Raw genomic sequence first — 18227 nt, 5'->3', positions numbered from 1 at the left:
AACTATATGTGATAAAGAATGGGTCATACACCATTTAGATGGATGGATGACACACAGGGGAAGATGTCACACTTTCATTTGAAGTAAAGGAGATTCTATAAAGTGTCTTCCTGAGTAAGCAGTGTTAAATCACCAGTTTGTGGTGAGTGACATAAATGAGCTACTTTAAATACTCATTAAAAATCATTAGTTTTCAATATTTCTTAAATGTCTAAATAGTTGGATTTACAAATAAGAAATTTCCTATCTCAGATAAAGATCTAAAACTCTGTGTATCAAAAGAGTTATCTTTAACACACATCTAAGACTTAAAGATGAGGAAATTCACTCCTTTATATTGCCTTAGAAATTTTCAATTTTTTTTTCCAACTAGGAAGTCAGTAGATTTTTAGTTACTTTCCAAGTGTTATCATGTGATTGCATAAGAACATGGGAGATTCTGTGAGAAAATATTTTCCACATTTATAACCAAATTGGCAGCCCCGGCATTTATTTCTCTTTTTCCAAAAGAACAGACCACCAAGGTAGTTTAAAACAGACTGAGGAAAGGGGGAAAAAAGAAAAGGAAAAAAAACCCTGATAACCAAGCATACTTCTAACTTTGAAAGGCAACAACTGTGGAGAAATGAAGGAGGGTAAGTCCACAAGGAGGTCCTTCTAAAGAGAAAAGGGAAATAGCTAAGTACTAAGAGGTCACAGGGTACATTAAACACATAAAAAAAAAAAAAAAACCCACTCATTAAATTTAAAGATCTGGTCCTGCAAGAGCAGTTTTTTTTTTTTAGTAAAAGGCATACCATTTGTAGTTTTTTTTAAATTCAAAAAAGATTTACAATATCACTTTGTTTTCTGAGGGTTTTTTCCCTGTTCTTTAATTTGATTCTGTAATGAATGTTACCAAATGGTATCTATAGAAGTGTAAAAATTAAGATATGTCACTTAAAATACAACCAAAAAGCAGGGAATTGGGGGCTTATTCAATTTCATTTATTTCTTCAGCTTCTTTTGCAGAGAGATGTTCCACTGTCTGTTTTAACTTTCGAGTAAAATAAATTTATTGAATTTCTCACCAGCATTATTTTTTAGTTGCACTGATTGTTTAACTGCCCTCTTTATTCAAGTATCAGCAGTGGTCATGGCAGCACATTCCCAACCCTCAGGGCACAGCACACTCCATGCCCACTAACCACAAGGCCACTCTTATCAGAGCTGTGGAATTAACAAAATAAAACAAAAACTGTCACTGTCACTGACATACTTTTATACAAATAAAGACAAAGTATCAAAATAAAATAAACATTTTAAATTTTATTTTTGGCCACTGCATGCAGCATGTGGGATCTTAGTTCCCCAACCAGAGATCCAACCTGTGACCCCTGCATTGGGTGCATAAAGTCTTAACCACTGGAGGGCCAGGGAAGTCCCTAAAATAAAATAAATACTGACAGCAGGCCAATAGAAAAGTCGGAAGTGAGATGAGAAAACATTTAACAGTGAAAACAGACTAACACAAAATATGTGCTTTATTCAGGCTCCTTCAACTTGTTGTGACTACAGGGCACAATACTCAAAGTTTCACTTTCCTCACCTATAATGAGAGTTTTGAACTTGATGATCTCTAAGCTCCCTTTTAGCTATAAAATTCTGTGATCCTCTAAAGATGAGAAAATTCGAAAAATTAAAACAAAATGAAGAGGTGATAGAGATGGACGTGTGCGTGCCTGTATGTGTGTTTAGCATCTGTCCTTTCTGTCTCTTTCCCCTGTGTTTGTGACTTCTACAAATTACTGCTCAGCATAAGCAAATAGGGGTTCTTCAAGCATGGCTCACTTGCTGAAATCGTGTTCCTTCTTTCAAATAGCTTATGAAATTCTCTGCAACCTGTTCTTGCAGAATACACAAACTGCTGATCACAGACCTAAACCAAACCTGCTGCCTAAACTTGAAACCAAATGTCTTTTCTCATCTCTCCATCATAAATACATTTGCCCTAAATAGAATATAAACTCATTCAAGTTTTACCATAGAATCTATGTCAATAAATATCAGATAAACAAAACCATGAGAAAAAAATAAGCAGGAAACATAAATTTCTAGAAGTGGATATAGTTCACTAAAGTTGTTTTAAAATATTAAGTAAAATAATCAATGAAAATGCAACATGAGTTAGACAAATAATTCACAGACTTCATATTAATGATTTTGACATGTTATCATATCAGCCAATGGATTACCCTCAATTTTCAAATCTGAATACAAATGTAGGGAAAAAAATAGACTTGTATATAGCCATTGGTTAAGTAAATAATGAATGATAAATTTGTAAATTTGAATGACTAACTTCAATGCTCTATGATCAAATAAAATATAATTTCTTGGTAATTCATTCCTTTTACACTGTGAAGTAAGGAAAATAACTATTTTTAACCTACTCAAAAGCACAACAAACATAAAAAACATTCCCTAGCAAACTGATCACAGGTATAATAAATTATGAGGCATGGTTTAGCTTACCTAGTTATTACCATAAAATAGTTTTGTGAATGAAGCATTTCAACTGTGTTATTTTTGCAAGCACCTGTTTAAAATTTGGCAGATATCTAAGGGCCTAAAAGTACATTAGTTAATTGGCTATATCCTACTATAAATGAAGTATATTAACCTGATAGGGAGCACCATTTTATTTTTATTTTTTTATTTTTCCATTTATTTTTATTAGTTGGAGGCTAATTACTTTACAATATTGTAGTGGTTTTTGTCATACATTGACATGAATCAGCCCTGGGAGCACCATTTTAAAAGCCAAATCTACAATTTGAAAATTTACACTGGCTAGTATTAAGCACCTGAAAGTTAAAAGATAAACTTGAACAATACTTTACTAAGGATTGACAACATCTTTCAAAACTGGAAGAAGCATAGGCAATTTTACAGTGGGTCAAAGCCAAAATAATAAACCCTGAAGCCTATACCTTTCATGTCTAATAAGCTTATCTGGTTCACTGACAAAAACTGTGCTGGTGATGTGCGTCCAGTAGTGCTGAAAGAATGTAACCTGACATCTAATAATGCTTAAAAACAAACACACAAATGTGTTTCTGCTCTCAGACACACCTCTCCTATCCCTATTTGCTCTCATACCAACATAGAGACTGCCACATTCTTTCTACACTAGAAGGGCTTACCTCTAGCCTTTCCTAACTTCTTTCCACCTTAAAAACTATCTTTGCCCATGTTTATTTTGAAATCATTTCAACCATGAAAAATGGCAATCAGTAAGGAATACACAATCTCCAGTTATGAGGTACTCTGCTCATGTATATCCTTGAAACACAAACCTTTCTCTCACACATGCCATTTCTCAAGCAGTTTTCCAAGAGAAAAAAAAAAAAAAAGCCTTTCTTTATGTAATCAGTAGGAAAAAAGACCCCCTACTTAACTCTCCACCCCCCGGAAAAAAAACTTTTCAAGAAGGAAAATCCTTGTTTAAGTTGGCCTGTTTCATTACAACCAGGCTTTTCTCTTGGATAAAATTTTGCTCAGTTATGCCTATTAACTCCTAAAAGTTATCAGCCAGTGTAACTGTGTTAAGCTGCCTCTAAGATGGCTCCTAAAGACCCTTGCATCCTGGGATTTATGCCCTTGTGTAATCCTTTTCGCAATGACTGAGTTGGATTTATTGACTCACTTCTAACAAAAGAATATGGCAGTTGGCAGTAGTGATGAGAGGCGACTTCTGATACTAGGTTATAAAAGACTAGAGAGAGTTTTGGGCACTATCTCTCTTAGATTGCTCACTTGAGGGAAAGCCAGGTGCCACATTGTGTACAATACCTCAGACTAACTGTCAAGTTATCTGGATAAAAATGGCAAGCTTCCTACTCAACCTGAAAATAGAATAAAACTTATTTCTCATTCTGATATCTTCTCAATTTTGTAAACCATTTTCTTAGGTGGTAAAAATCCCTTCTATCCCAGAAATATGGTCTCCAACTCCAAACTTAAAAAAAAAAAGGAAAGCTGAAATGGAAAATTAAATTAGCTTAACTTTGCAGTAATAAAGGTCATGATCTATTGATACGGAGACAAACATCTGGGATCCCTGAATATAAAAACTCCAGTTGTTAGAAGAAGTAATCAAAGATTAAATTGCTAAATGTACACAAAATCTAAAGTAAAACCCTTAATTGACTGAGGATTGGGATCCATTTGTGATTTCACCCACTTTTACTAAATTTAATTGAGCAGCCACCATATAAGAAACTAGAGCCCAGTCACAGAGAAACAAACGAGACGACAAATTAATAATTTGCCTAGTTTATAGCCAAAGTTTAACTGCTAAAGCAACTAGCAGTCCATCATGACATGAACTGTATGTGTTTGCATTCATGTTACTGGAAAGTATGTAAAGAATCGAAAACTGTGTTTATGAACTCCCCCAAAACCCACTCTACTTAAAAGCTACATCTGGGGTAGAAGAGTAACCTCTGCTTTTTCCTGGCTTTATTCAGAGTGAAGTCGGGTCCTACCTGGGGTTCCAAGTTGACTTACACCCCAGTGACCTAGGAACACAAGAACACACCTACTCCCGCCTCCTGACACGGATTCCTTATTTTAATTAGCCAGCACCGCTGTCACTCAAGATGTTTTGCACTGTCATTGGCCCCGAAGTCTTACAGGTTGGCAAGTTTCTGCCAACTGGCAAGTGTCCGTTGTCATTATTTCCGAGAAGAAAAGTAGGGGTGTACAGGGAAGGGACGCAAGAGCTATAAAATATCTAGGGTGACGCCCTTACCTGAGCGACCTGCGATCCCACCGCCGCCGCGACGAATCGGCCTCTGGGCGGGGGCTTTCAGCCAAAAAGAAGACGACTCAGCCGGGAACGGGCGCCCAGGCCATGGAGAAGCCGGTTCAAACTTCACTTGTTCACACCGGTGGAGGTGAGGAGGGGGAGAATCCCAGAAACGTACCGGATCCTTCCGAACTCAGAGAGCCTCAAGCTGCAGCCCACTCAGCGGCCGAGTTTTGACGTTTCCTATTGTTGCCGGAAGTGACGTCAGAGTTCAGAGGCTTCAGAAAGTATTTTCATCTCCATGGCCTACGATTCGCCACAGGGTCTCGGCTTCTCACTTCCCAGTTCGAGCCCCTCTTAGCCTCAGAACTGGGTAGACTTCCAATCTGCACCTTAGGATCTGACTAAATGTAGAAAAACCTCTCGGCAGGACGAGTCTTCTCAGGGCTCTGGATAAACATCCCGTGGAATCTGCGGCGGAGAATCCGGGGACGTGGGGGAGCCGACAGCTTTGAAGGTCCTGCTGCGGTGCTCCGAATACAAACGGTCGGCGCGAGAAGCGCGCCCCGGCACCGCCGTCGGGCCGCAGGGACTAGTTGCTGGAGGCTGGGCTCCCGGGTTCTCAGGTTGCATATGCTACCACCATCTTTGCCCGTTGTGCGGGGCTAGAAGCCTTCGGAGCCCTTTCTTTGCTGGGCCGTTCTGGGTGAGCGCGGGGGAGCCGACGGGGCTGCTCCCGGGATTTGGCGGGGGTCGCCTCTCTTCGCTGCCCTAACCGAAGCCCTGGGAGAGGTGGAAGTAAACAGCTCTGCCTTATCTTTTTAAATTAAGTGGAAGGAGGAGAGCCCTAGATGTGCCTTGCCCATGAACCCGACTGGGGCATCCTTTTGATAACGACGCAAATGGAAAGAGCTCATCCTCTCAGATAGTTTATGACTTAGGGTCCTGGACGAACCGATTCCTCTTATTGGAGCCTCTGAGCTGAGCAGTGCGGCTCCTCGGAAATACTGATGAGAGGGAAGAGCTGAGGATAGTTGATGTTTTCCTTGCTTTACCTTTCCCGAGTATTTCAGGGGGGAAAGAAAAAGTACTTCACTTTCCTGCAGGACTGGATTTTTCCGTTACTGGGGGAAAATTACTGAAATTTGGATTCCGGAATCAGGGCTGTAGTAGACTTTTTCTAAAATTGTCCACAAACCTTTTCACGGTTTTATATATGAACGCAGCTATCCCTCAGATATGCTTGACCCTTACTCCCCGTTTCCCCCCGTTTTCTCCTCTATTATTTTTAGTAGATAATATCAATAGCTGTCCCAAACTCTTAGTCATCAACCATAGTCCTTACACCAATCAGTTTAATTGCTTCATTCTGAACAAAAATCACTGAGTTCATTGGCATTCCATTGGGAGGCAACATTTAATGACCTTTAATGACAGTGAGACTAAATTAGATTAAAAGTCTTAAACTGCTATTTTATACCATTTTCACAATACCTCCTGTAATACAGTGGGGCAGATCTAACTCGTAGCAGAGAACTCTGGAGGAAGCTAGGAAGCAATACTGAGACCATTTTAGTGGTTGAATCTGTGCTACAAGCTGAGTGGTATATGCCTTAGTCTTTTAATTTCTTTTTATAAGTGTTATAAAGTGAAAATGTTAAGTGACTTCTTAAAAAGTTATTTTTCATGTCTGAAACTACTGTGTTAAAATGTGCACAATTCCTAGATTGGCTTTTGTTAATGTCTTAATTTTTAGTGTTTTTTCAGTTTTATAATAAAATGTAGAGCCTTCCATGAAAATGTAGAGCAGTAGCTGTAATTTTTTCCTATAATACTCAATTTTTTTAATCCTAAAATTTTTTTCTTTCCTATTTTATCACTTATCTTCCTCACCTAAAGATCCCAGCTGTACTTTTATCATACTCTTCTTCAGAATATTTATTCTGCTGGTACAGAAGAGGATGTGTTCCAGGGACATACTTTGTTGTCAGAAATTCCATTACCAGAGGTAGAAATAATGAGACATTAATATACATTACAGGACTTAAGAGAAAGGAAAGATACCATAAAGTGTTAAATAAAACAAAATTTCATGTATCACAGAGATTGAATATACCTCAAAAAGAGTTTAAAGAAGTCTGTGGAAAGAGATAAAATTTATATTAAAGTAATAGAATGTCTTAGGAGAAAAGGTGGAGAAGGTAATGGCAACCCACTCCAGTACTTTTGCCTGGGAAATCCCATGGAGGGAGGAGCCTAGTAGGCTACCGTCCATGGGGTCGTGAAGAGTTGGACACAGCTGAGCGACTTCACTTTCACTTTTCACTTTCATGCACTGGAGAAAGAAATGGCAACCCACTCTAGTATTCTTGCCTGGAGAATCCCAGGGATGGGAGCCTGGTGGGCTGCCATCTATGGGGTCTCACAGAGTTGGACACAACTGATGTGACTTAGCTGCAGCAGCAGCAGGAGAAAAGGTGCCCCTAGAAGAATTGTATTAAGGTAACATGGGTCTGGAGGCTTCCCAGGTGGCACTAGCAGTAAAGAACCCACCTGCTAATACAGGAGAAGGTAAGAGACTCAGGTTCTATTCCTGGGTGGGGAGGATTCCCTGGAGGAAGGCATGGCAACTCACTCCAGTATTCTTGCCTGGAGAATCCCAGGGATAGAGGAGCCTGGCAGACTACACCCCATGGAGTTGCAAAGAGTTGGAGACGATTGAAGCAACTTAGCACATGCACATGAGTCTGGAACTTAACAAACTAAGACCTACTATATTGGCCAGTGACAGCACCCAAAAAATATATATATATTTTGCAGTCAACAGCCAGATTAGTTCGCACTTCATCTTTTCCAGGAAAATTAAGGCTGGTCTTGGGAAGTCATTCTTAACTGCTTCCCTATGTACATATATTCCGCCAGTTATCCTGAAAGATTTTAAATAAGGTTGACCTTTCTTGGCCAATACATTGTTGAAAGTGATTTTTAGAATCACTTCCTTTTTTTTTCTAGTTTTCTTGCATTTGAAATTTCCTCTGCTTAAAAATGTAAATGCTTAGTTGAAGTGGTTGATTGGCTGAAAAATATTGACTAAAACTCACATATGAGCATTTAAAAGTATATTTGATAATGTGTTCTTTACCGTGTGGATAAAGGAGGGGAGATTTGGAACAGGAAGCGAAAGTGAAAGTTGCGCTGGACTCTGCGACCCCATGGACTTATGCAGTCAATGGAATTCTCCAGGCTAGAATACTGGAGTGGGTAGCCTTTCCCTTCTCCAGGGGATCTTCCCAACCCAGGGATCGAACCCAGGTCTCCTGCATTGCAGACAGCTTATTTTCCAGCTGAGCCACAAGGGAAGCCCAAGAATACTGAGTGGGTAACCTATCCCTTCTCCAGGGGATCTTCCCGATTCAGGAATCGAACCTGGGTATTCTGCATTGCAGACCGATTCTTTACCAGCTGAGCTATAAGGAAAACGATACAGAGGAGGAAAGGGTACAGAATTGCATGGCCAGTGGCTTAATATGGAAAGCTTACTAAATTTAGGATTTTGCACATTTGTACCCCATCTCAGGTTATATATAGATACAGGGAAGGTGTGTGAGAAGGTGATTTGTACCCTAGGCAACTGCTGGGAAGTTGACCAGGGGACATGATCATGCTGAATCTAGTTCCCCTGATTTATGGATTATTCTGTTTTGTTTTTAATGTCAGTGGCTTCATTTGAGAGGAGCAGCATTCCCAGAAGATTCAACACTCAAGGTATTGTTATATTTTTGGACAGTTATAAATACTAGATATTTTGAAGTGTGTGACTGAGCTTTGCCTCATTGGTTACAGTTTAGAAGCCCTTTGTCTTTTTCTTGCAAAAGTTTTTAACCATTTGTTTACCTGTTTAGGTACCTCCCTTGGGAATAATCTCCTTTAGTCTAAAGAAAGCCCTGCCCCATGCAATAAAATGAGTCATTTAAAAATGTAATTCCATGGTATTATTTTTAGATTTAAAAAATGAACCATTTAAAATCTCAAATGTCATTCATATCTTTTGGTGCACATAAAAGTACACACATACTCTGTTATTTGTATCCTTTGGCCTCATACTCCTGTTTCATGGACCCTGAGTTTGTTAGTAGATATCACTAATAAGTTTCCCAAAGTCATTATACTCATTTATACTTTTCACAGCATTGTGCTCTGTTTCAGATGCTTTGCAACCTTGCTTTTGGGTTTACTTTGTAATTTCCTAATGATTAATAAGGTTGCATATCTTTTTACATTTTTGTTGTTTTCACATTTACTTTTCTGAAAAGCTCCTGTTCAGATCTCTTTCCTGTTTTTCTATTGAGTTGTCTTTCTTATTACTTTGTAGCATTTTTTTTTTAATCTTTTTGTTGGTTATGTATATTGACAGTATCAACTTCCCCTCAATGACTTATCTTTCCATTCTCTTAATGGTATCTTTTGATGAACAGAAGATAGAAAGTTTATTGTGGCTCATTTTATCACTCTTTACCTGAAGAATCATGTATTCTATAATCTCTAAGAAGCCTATCTGTCTTATATTTCACATTTAGATCTTTGACAAACCTGTAATTGATTGTAATGGATATAAAGTTCCCTTTACATCAAGGGGGTCAAGATTTATTCATCCCATCTGGGTATTCAGTTGACACAGTACAATTTATTGAAAAAGACCATCCATTCTCCAGGGCTATTCTCCATCAACTTTGTCATAAGTCTAGTGTTGATATATGCATGGTCTATTTCTGTGCATTATTCCATTCCATTGTGATGGTAGATGTTTTCAGTAATTCTAAATTCAATTTTATAATGACTCTCTATATCCAATGGTTGAATTTTCCAATTTTGATCATCTTCACCATGGTGTTATTTCCCATTTATCTTTTGCATATCTATGCAAATTTTAGAATCAGCTTGTGAATTTCCACCTTTAAAAAACTACAGTGTGTTTTGGTGGAGCATGGGATGGAGGGAATACATTGAATTATGGGATCAACTTATTGAGTCTTTAAATCCTTGACCCAAATGTAGACCTCTTTTTTAGGGCTTTATATTAACAAAGTTTTCTGTTTTTTTGTTTTGTTTTGTTCGAGGTCTTACAGATCTGTTTTAGATTTATTCACACATTTATGATACTTGAGGCTAGTGAATTATTTGTATGTATGTTTTAAAACATATTTTCTAAATTATTTGAGAAATACAGAGATATACGATTGATATTTTTATATTGACCTTCAGTCCAGCAACCTTGCTAAATTCCTTTTATTTCTTTTGAATTTTTTCAAATACAGTTATGTTGTCTGTGAGTAGTAACATTTTTATTTTCTTCCTTTTTAGTTTTTCTTTTTCTTGTGTTTTTGTACTAAGACCCATGGTACAGTATTGAATAAAAATGGTGCCAGTGAATAAACTTGCCTTTTCCCAATCTCAGGAAGAAAGCTTTCAATATTTCACCTTTACATATGATGTTTACAGTAAATTTTTTGTAAATATCCTGTAGATGATGGCAAGCAGTTCCCTTCTATTCCTAAGTAGTATAAATATTGAATTTTATCAAATGCTTATTTTACATATATTGAAATAATTATAAGACTTTTTTCCTTTATTTGTTCACATTGAGTTATACTGATTTGTTGTTGTTGTTGTTCAGATAGTTTCAGCTTTGCTCTCTGGAAGCTGTTTCATTCCCTATGACATACTCCTATCAGTGTGGGATTGGTTTCTTTGTTTTGTGTGTACTTTTAAGAATGATATAATGATAAAACGGGTCTGAGGCTCATCTTGTATATTTCCTGCCTCAGTCCGAGAATTGGCCATTTCTCCAGGGAGCCAGCATTGCACATATTTCTGTATCTATATTAAGCTAAACATGAGTTCATACTGATATGTTTAACTAGTCCACAAAGCAGGGCTGATTCCAGTCGCCTCCCTTTGCTTCTCTGTAAACTCCCACTTCAGCAATGAGAATCATACCTTCTACTATTCAGCCATCCGTTTACCTAATTGTTCAATTCCATTGAATATGTATAGAAGCATCATAACTCATATGTACATGGGAAACAACTTGATAACTCGAGTACAGTGTTTATCTGCAGTTCATTTTTCCTTTAATCTTATAGATGCCTCTCATTTCCAAAGTTAACATAGCTTGAGGCTTTTTCACCCGCCCCTTTTGTGAGGTTGCTTTGCACATTAACTGTGATCTTTCTTCTTACTTCTGAATCCTTGCAGCCATAATCTCTAGTTTTGTTGTCTTTATAGTTTTGTCTTTTCCAGAATGTCGTAAAATGGAAAACAAACAATATGTAGTCTTTTCAAACTTGTTTCTTTTATTTAGCAAGATGCATTAAGGTTCATTTCTGTCTTGGTTGCCTTGTTGAATAATATACTGTTATATAGATGTATTAGTAATTCATTTGCCTATTGAAGGACATCCGAATATCTTTTGGTTTTGGATGATTAAGAGGAAAGCTACTATAAACATTTCCATGCAGAATCCTGTATGTACATTTAAAACTTTAAATCAGTTGGGTAAATACTTACTAGCACAACTGCTGATTGTGTGACATTTAGCTTTGTAAGAGTCTGCCAGACTATCTTCCAAAATGACTATGCAGTTTGCATTCCCACCCACCAAAAATGAGAGTTTCTGTTGCTGTTCTCATAGGCATTTGGTACTGTCAGTTTTTTGGATCTAACCATTATAAGAAGATATGCAGTGGTGTCATTTTTTAATTTATAATTACATAATGACATTTGATGTTGAGCATCTTACGAGCTTATTTGCCATCTTTGTCTTCTTTGGGGCTTTCCAGGTGGTTCAGTGGTAAAGAATCTGCCTGCCAAATAGGAAATGGGAGTTCGATACCTAGGTCAGGAAGATCCCCTGCAGGTGGAAATGACAACCTACTCCAGTATTCTTGCCTGGGAAATCCCATGGACAGAAGAGCCTGGCAGGCTACAGTCCATGAGTTCGCAAAGAGTCGGACATACTTAAACTGCCACCACCACATTTTTTAATGAGACTTTCGGATAAGAATTCTTTGTGTACTTTGGAAATAAGTCTTTTATCCAGTATGTATTTTATAAATATTCTGTCTGTGACCCATCTGTTCATTCTTTAACAGTGTATTTTGTAGAAGTTTTAAATTTTAATGAATTCCAACTCAGTATTTTGTGGGTTGTGCTGATTTTTCTAAAAACTCATTGTTAAACCTGGGGATCAGAGGTGGTTGCTCCTGGAGCAGGTTATATATGGAGGGAGGGAGTGGAAGCAGAGGGACAGTAAATCTCTAGGGTTTATTCACTTTTTTATGTCGACCTTCAAATAATCATTCTTATTTCAAGCCCCTGGCTGTACCCCTCAGGAAAATCAAGGACCCTCATTTCTGAACCTGTTTTGCTGTTGTTGTTTCCTCCTAAATAGGAGGATGGGATTGACTTGTCTTTGTTCTGCTAGGTTGGTTGTTAACTCATCCATCTGTTTTCCATCTTCCAAAATTTTGTCATGTGAAATCCCCTCTGGTTTTCTTTTTCCTGATGAGTATATATGGTTTCTAACCATTTACTTTTATTTTACTGGAGTTCAGAAAAGGGAATAAAGGTAACATGCATTTTAATCTGCCATATGTAATTAGCTGAATCCTGAATTTTTTAAAACTCATTTATTTTTATTTTTTAAGCAAGCCATCTGATTTACAGCTGTGTAAGTTCATGGCCCTGAGAATACTGACTAAACCTGTGCTTAATTTTTTTGTCTCCATTTCCTACTGATTTTATTATGTACCCTTTATAAGTAGCCAAAATAGTCATTGATGGAAATTATTTTAGGGTGATATGTCTTCCCAAATGGTACTTTGTTGTACCATAGTTAAGTATTTGCGAGAGTGTTATGTAATATCAGTGGTAAAGAATCTTTGTGCCAATGCATAAGGCACAAGGGATGTGTGTTCAATTCCTGAGTTGGGAAGCTCCCCTGGAGGAGGACATGGAACCTATTCCAGTATTCTTGCCTGGAAAATGCTATGGATAGAGGAGCCTCATGGGCTACAGGCCATGGGATAACAAAGAGTCAGACATGACTGAGAACACACCCATGTAATATCAGTCTCATTGTAAGATGATGAACATCTGGCAAACTTATTATTATTTTTTTAATGAAAAAATGTTGAAGGGAAAAGTGCACCTGACATTCAGGAATATATAGAGGATACCAGACAGTACCAGACCAACAGGGAAGATAAATTGGGGAGAAATAGCTAAAATAAATACAGTAAGTATGTATGAGCTATGAACAAAAGAGATTAAATAAACTTCAGAAATACAAAGAGTTAAACAATGTCTCATGGATTTATTATTTTTTTTAGGTGAAAAACTAGATAATTTACAAAGCTGGAGTTGAATCAAACGTTAAATAATGGCAACAGGTGACTTAAAAAGAAGCTTACGGAACTTAGAACAAGTGCTTCGCTCGCTAAATTATCCTAGAGAGGTGGATTGTGTAGGGTAAGCTGAAATATTAAACTTCTTTGTATTATCTTCACTAATGATGTGAGGTAACACATGGGAGGAGTATCTAAATAAAAATACAGATTTTATATAGGTCCTTTAATTTTTTTCATCAAAGTGACTGAGATATTTTAGAAAGCAGTTAGGAGTTTGTTTCTAAGTAGGAATTAATGAAAAATTCCAAGAGATTTGAAACAGCTTTTAGAAGTCGAAACACAGTATTGTAAATATAAGGTATGGCCTCTGTACACCTTTTAATCTCATGGAAGTATAATGGATTTCATTAATTCTGTAGTTTACCAGCCTCCTACATTTAGTTGGGTGGTATTCTGTTTTGATTTGGAAGATTCTAATTAACAGATTTCTTAGGACAACTTATATCACACTTGAAGATTGTTATTAAGCTGTCTCACTTAATAGCCCCACTTTGAACCATTTGCTTTAGTTTCTGCTGTCCAAATATGACTGACTTGCCTGTGTAAAATATAGCAACATACATTTCTTCTCTAATTCTGCTAGTCTAATATACACTCCTATCATTCTTTAGCCTTTGATACCTCTTTTCCTTCATATGTGGGATTGCTGACTGATTAAATATTTTTCCCAGTAGAATGCAGCTTGACATCTGGTGCTTTTGTTCAATTTACTGCAGTCTCCCCCTTTCTAGAACTGCATGGAACATCTTCGAAGCTAATTAGACATTTATTCTATGAATGTGTTGAGGGACAAGTTCATATTAGGTATGTGTTCAAGTAGTGAGTGAACCTGAGTTAAACCAGCTACTCAGTAGCATCCTAGATATTCTCATTGTGAACCAGGGAAGATTAACTAAGAGAAGGCTGCCATTGAAAGGGTAGTGAAGAGACTAAGGAAAGTTTAGCGAAGATGACTGTTATTACGACCATTATTTGTGAGAAGCAGAAGGTTATTCCCTAATCTGCTCCCATACTGTGTACTGGTCATATATTGGTTTCTCAAAACAGGGATCTCTCTACTATCCGGACTTGCAGGGACTAATCAGTTTGAGTAACCACATTTCCTTCTTCCCACTTTTAAGTATTAGCGTTGTAAAAGGCATTTTGGATAGAAATAGTTCTGAAATATACTGATTATTCTCCTGTCTTCTGAGTATAGCGTTCAAGCATTTGATTTTCTTACTGACCTAAGCTTATCATTAAGAACAAGTTTAGATTATTTTATAATGTAGTAATGTCTGCAGGGTTTATTGACACAGGGTTGGGGGAGGTAATACTATTTTGCTGCTTCAGATTGCTCTCCTTGACCTCACACATACACATACACACACACACACACACACACACTGCTGTCCTTGACCTCACACACACACACACACACACACACACACACACACATTGCTGTCCTTGACCTCACACACACACACAGCCTCCATGTATTTTGGGTTCTTTACACTTTTTCCCTTTTTAAAGTTTTATCCTGACATCTGCTGTTTTTTGTGTTGGCTTGCCAATTTATAGTATCTGTTTTTCTTACTGTTTCTAGTCTAAGTTGATGGAAACTGGATAACCAAGATTTTTGAGATTGTTTAGCAAAAGAGGTATTCATTGCAGACTGGCTGTTTTCTATTATAATGTTCATAAAATAGACAGATTTTTCTGTAAAAAAGTACTTTTTCATGTTCTGTTTTGAACTGTCTTACAGAGAGACAGAGTTGCCAGAGCAGTTTTCTCATTGAATAAATTATAATTGTACCCATAAAGATAAAAGAGAAACAATTTATATTTTTCTTGAAAAAACAAAATGTAATGTTATCATATTTGTTCTCTTCCTTTTTTTAAAATTTGGGGCAGGATGGGGAGATTTATGTACATGTTTGAATTTTGTGGAAAACAGTCATTTTGAGTAAGTGCATTGTTACGTCAGTTGAACAAATACTTGCTGTGCTTTGTTGAGAGAGAATCAGTGAAGGCACTTCTTGGTGAGAAAGACCCATGTGTGGAGACAGTTAGACAACAGTACCAGACAAGGGCATGAGGCATCAGATCCTGAATACCTGGAGAGCTGTTCTAGAGAGATCCTTGTGGGTCAGAAAGATGGCTTCAGGGAAGGCTTGAGATTGGGTGGATTATTCATACAGAATGAATGACACATAACTGAAGAGAAAGACATACTTTTCTAGGCTAGAAGAATTAGCATAATCTAACAAGTTAGATTCCAAATGAGCCTGATGTCAGGGGAAGATTATAAACTGGTCAACCTTGTCAGCAGTGATGCCTTTTCCAGCCCTGGTATCCTCATCTGTAACTTAGAATTCATAATATTTTTCTCTTGGAGGTTTATGATAAAGAGTAAGTGAGGTAATATGAGAATGTTTGCAGAACCATAAAGCCTATTTGCATACTGTAAGGAGCTACCTATGCTGTATTGGTAGGAGAAAATAAACTAGATTGAGTAAGGCCAGTCTTTGGGAAATCAATGAATACTGTGGTAAACAGACTGTTGGTATTGATGCCAAGGAGTTCTTGTTTCATAGTAGTTTGGCTGTACTGTTTTAGAGTAGGGGATGGAATCTGAAGGGTCTCGTGCATCACCTAATTATTATTGCTGTTGTGTTAAATTATGAGTTTTTAACAGCATTTAGTTGTGGAATTAAGCATATTAAAAATCTTTTTTCTGTTTTTCCATATAGTTTGATAAAGGGAGATACAGCAGCCTCTCTGCCCATCATCAGCTATTCCCTTACCTCATACTCACCCTATGTAGCAGAACTTCTGGTCGACTCCAACGTTGAGCTCCTAGCAAAGAATGACTTGCGCTTCATAGACACTGTCTATAAGGTATTTTGAGTTTATGAAACAATAATTCTTTTAGAAGTCATCGAATGGTTTTTTTAGATCAATATTTTTATAACTCCTTACATATATAGTTGATAGTATTTTCATATGTATTTATCTTATATAAATGCAGTCTCTTACAACCAAGATGCAATTTGTTTGCTTTTATGTTTTGTACTCCAGTAAATATGATGACTGGTAAACATTTATCATTGGTTATCATTTGTCCATTTTATATCTGTTTTTAGTAAAATTTGGTATACTGGCAGAAGTTAGAGTGAATGTGGTTTTATTAAGTAAAATTTGTGGTTCATAGAGTTGTGAGTTAATTTGTTAATTTAGTTGTTCGTAAGAAGGAACTACAACTTATGTTAGAGCAACTTGTGTTCCTTGAGATCTGAAACCACGTCTTATTATCTACTCTGGCATCTACACTTGTACTGCATGTATCCTGAACTTAATCTCTGTTTGATTTTTCAAAACCCTACTTTGTATCATTAATTTTATTTACATACTATGGTTTATGTAACCTTAAAAAAATAGTAAAAGTCAATTTATCAAATCAAATGTTTTTTTTTTTCTTTTGTAAGTAAAGAGTTTGATGAGATGGTAGCTTTTATATGTAGTCTCTGTTTAATCTTCCCTTTCTTTGCCTTTTACCTCAGAAAGCATCCATGGAAGCCTAAAAAGGACTTCTAGGAAATCTGAGGTTACACAGAAGAGATTTTGGAAATTACTGTTTTAATCTGTTTCTTTCATTTTACACATGAGAAATCAAAACTGAGTAGCCTACTGACTTGTCTAAAAATTGTCATAATTTCTATAAACAAATAGAACTGTGGTTTTCTGATATTTGGTATTAACAAGCAAAGGAGTTTTTCTAGTTCCTATGAGAATATTTGAAGTTTTTGATGATTATCTTTTCCATCTTTCTGGAAAGCTATCTGGTACATTCCTAGCTACCTGTTTTCTACCTGTTTCCTACTTGATCAGATCTCATAGCACCGCTACAAGTCTCTTTAGTGCCCTTTCTATAGTGGCTTAATCCTCCCCCATCTCTCAAAAATGGTATTACATCCCTGGTCACTTACCATTTTGGATTTTTGAAAGAAATTGCTCCCAACCTTTATGCTGATCTATTATTTCCTCTTTACAGCTTCTTCGTGATCAATTTAATTATAAACCAATCTTGACAAAAAAGCAGTTTATTCAGTGTGGATTTGCAGAATGGAAAATCCAAATTATATGTGATATTTTGAATTGTGTGATGAAAAAGCACAAGGAGTTGAGTAGTCTTGAGAAGGTAATTTTATTAATAGATTTTTAACTTATGTTAAGTGGCTATATTTTAATGTATAAAGTCAATACCTAGTCAGGAAATTAATGCACAGTGCAATTACCGTGCTACTCACAGATCTGAGTGGCCTTACAATGCCTGATGTTTGCTTTAAATACACATCACTTGTTTTGACACATTTGTGACTTGGAACTACTAGTCCTAAACTAATATAACAAATTAGTATAACACATTTTCATCATTTTGTAGTTTTCAAAAGACATGTGGTCTCATTAGACTTGGCAATATTTGGCAGTCACATTTCATAAAAATTTAAGTGATAGAGGAATTTAATATATACATGCCACCTTCCCACATAGTTTATGACGTCTTAATACCTTTTTTCTTAGACTCCATCACAACAAAGAAAAAAAACCAGTTCTGCTAAGTCAGAACCTTGTTCAAGTGCTGAGAAGACATCTACTGAACCTGTGGGCATTGATGTCACTGGCAGATTTATGACTTCAGGAAAGGTGGGACAGCACAAAGACAGTGTGTTGCATTAGTGTTAAGAATTACCTGCCTAACTGATCCAACACACAAGGTTCACTTTTCTGACTAGCATCTAGAAAAACATTCTACTCAGACATTAGAGTGTAAGGATTTTTCACGATACATATCATGTATTATCTGGGAACATTGGTAAAGTTAGAAGAGGGTAGAAATGTACAATTGAACATGTTTTCTCTTTATATTTCTAATCCCTCATTCTGCCTCTTGTGACTGTGAACATTTACTCTTAATTATGTATCTA

The 18227-nt window shown here is 36.8% G+C and overlaps 2 protein-coding genes across 16 annotated transcripts in view; one reads left to right on the top strand and one right to left on the bottom strand.

Moving 5' to 3' along the window:
• Positions 1–4976, bottom strand: part of FBXO8 (F-box protein 8) — a 39915-nt gene extending 34939 nt beyond the window's left edge. The window contains exon 1 of the mRNA XM_020884847.2: positions 4796–4976. The gene's annotated coding sequence lies outside the window, so the exon portion shown is untranslated. The remainder of the gene's footprint in view (positions 1–4795) is intronic.
• CEP44 (centrosomal protein 44) overlaps positions 4903–18227 on the top strand; it is a 36993-nt gene continuing 23668 nt past the window's right edge. For 10 of the 15 annotated variants that reach the window (XR_011492859.1, XM_020884836.2, XM_070480677.1 and 7 more), the window contains exons 1-6: positions 4903–5498; positions 8510–8557; positions 13183–13321; positions 15993–16140; positions 17294–17440; positions 17824–17946. Coding sequence is in view for 14 of the 15 variants with exons in the window: in XM_020884836.2 (XP_020740495.2) it covers positions 13233–13321; positions 15993–16140; positions 17294–17440; positions 17824–17946 (507 nt within the window). In the remaining variant the exon portion in view is untranslated. Of the gene's footprint in view, positions 5499–6691; positions 6801–8509; positions 8558–11631; positions 11891–13182; positions 13322–15992; positions 16141–17293; positions 17441–17823; positions 17947–18227 lie in introns of all 15 variants that reach the window. The other 5 variants (XM_070480673.1, XM_070480674.1, XM_070480672.1 and 2 more) reach the window with 5 other exon arrangements.

This window comes from Odocoileus virginianus, chromosome 18, assembly GCF_023699985.2.
Source record: "Odocoileus virginianus isolate 20LAN1187 ecotype Illinois chromosome 18, Ovbor_1.2, whole genome shotgun sequence".
NCBI classification, from domain to species: Eukaryota; Metazoa; Chordata; class Mammalia; order Artiodactyla; family Cervidae; genus Odocoileus; species Odocoileus virginianus.
The sequence above is the reverse complement of the archived record's forward strand: the minus strand, read 5'-3'. Positions and strand labels throughout refer to the sequence as shown.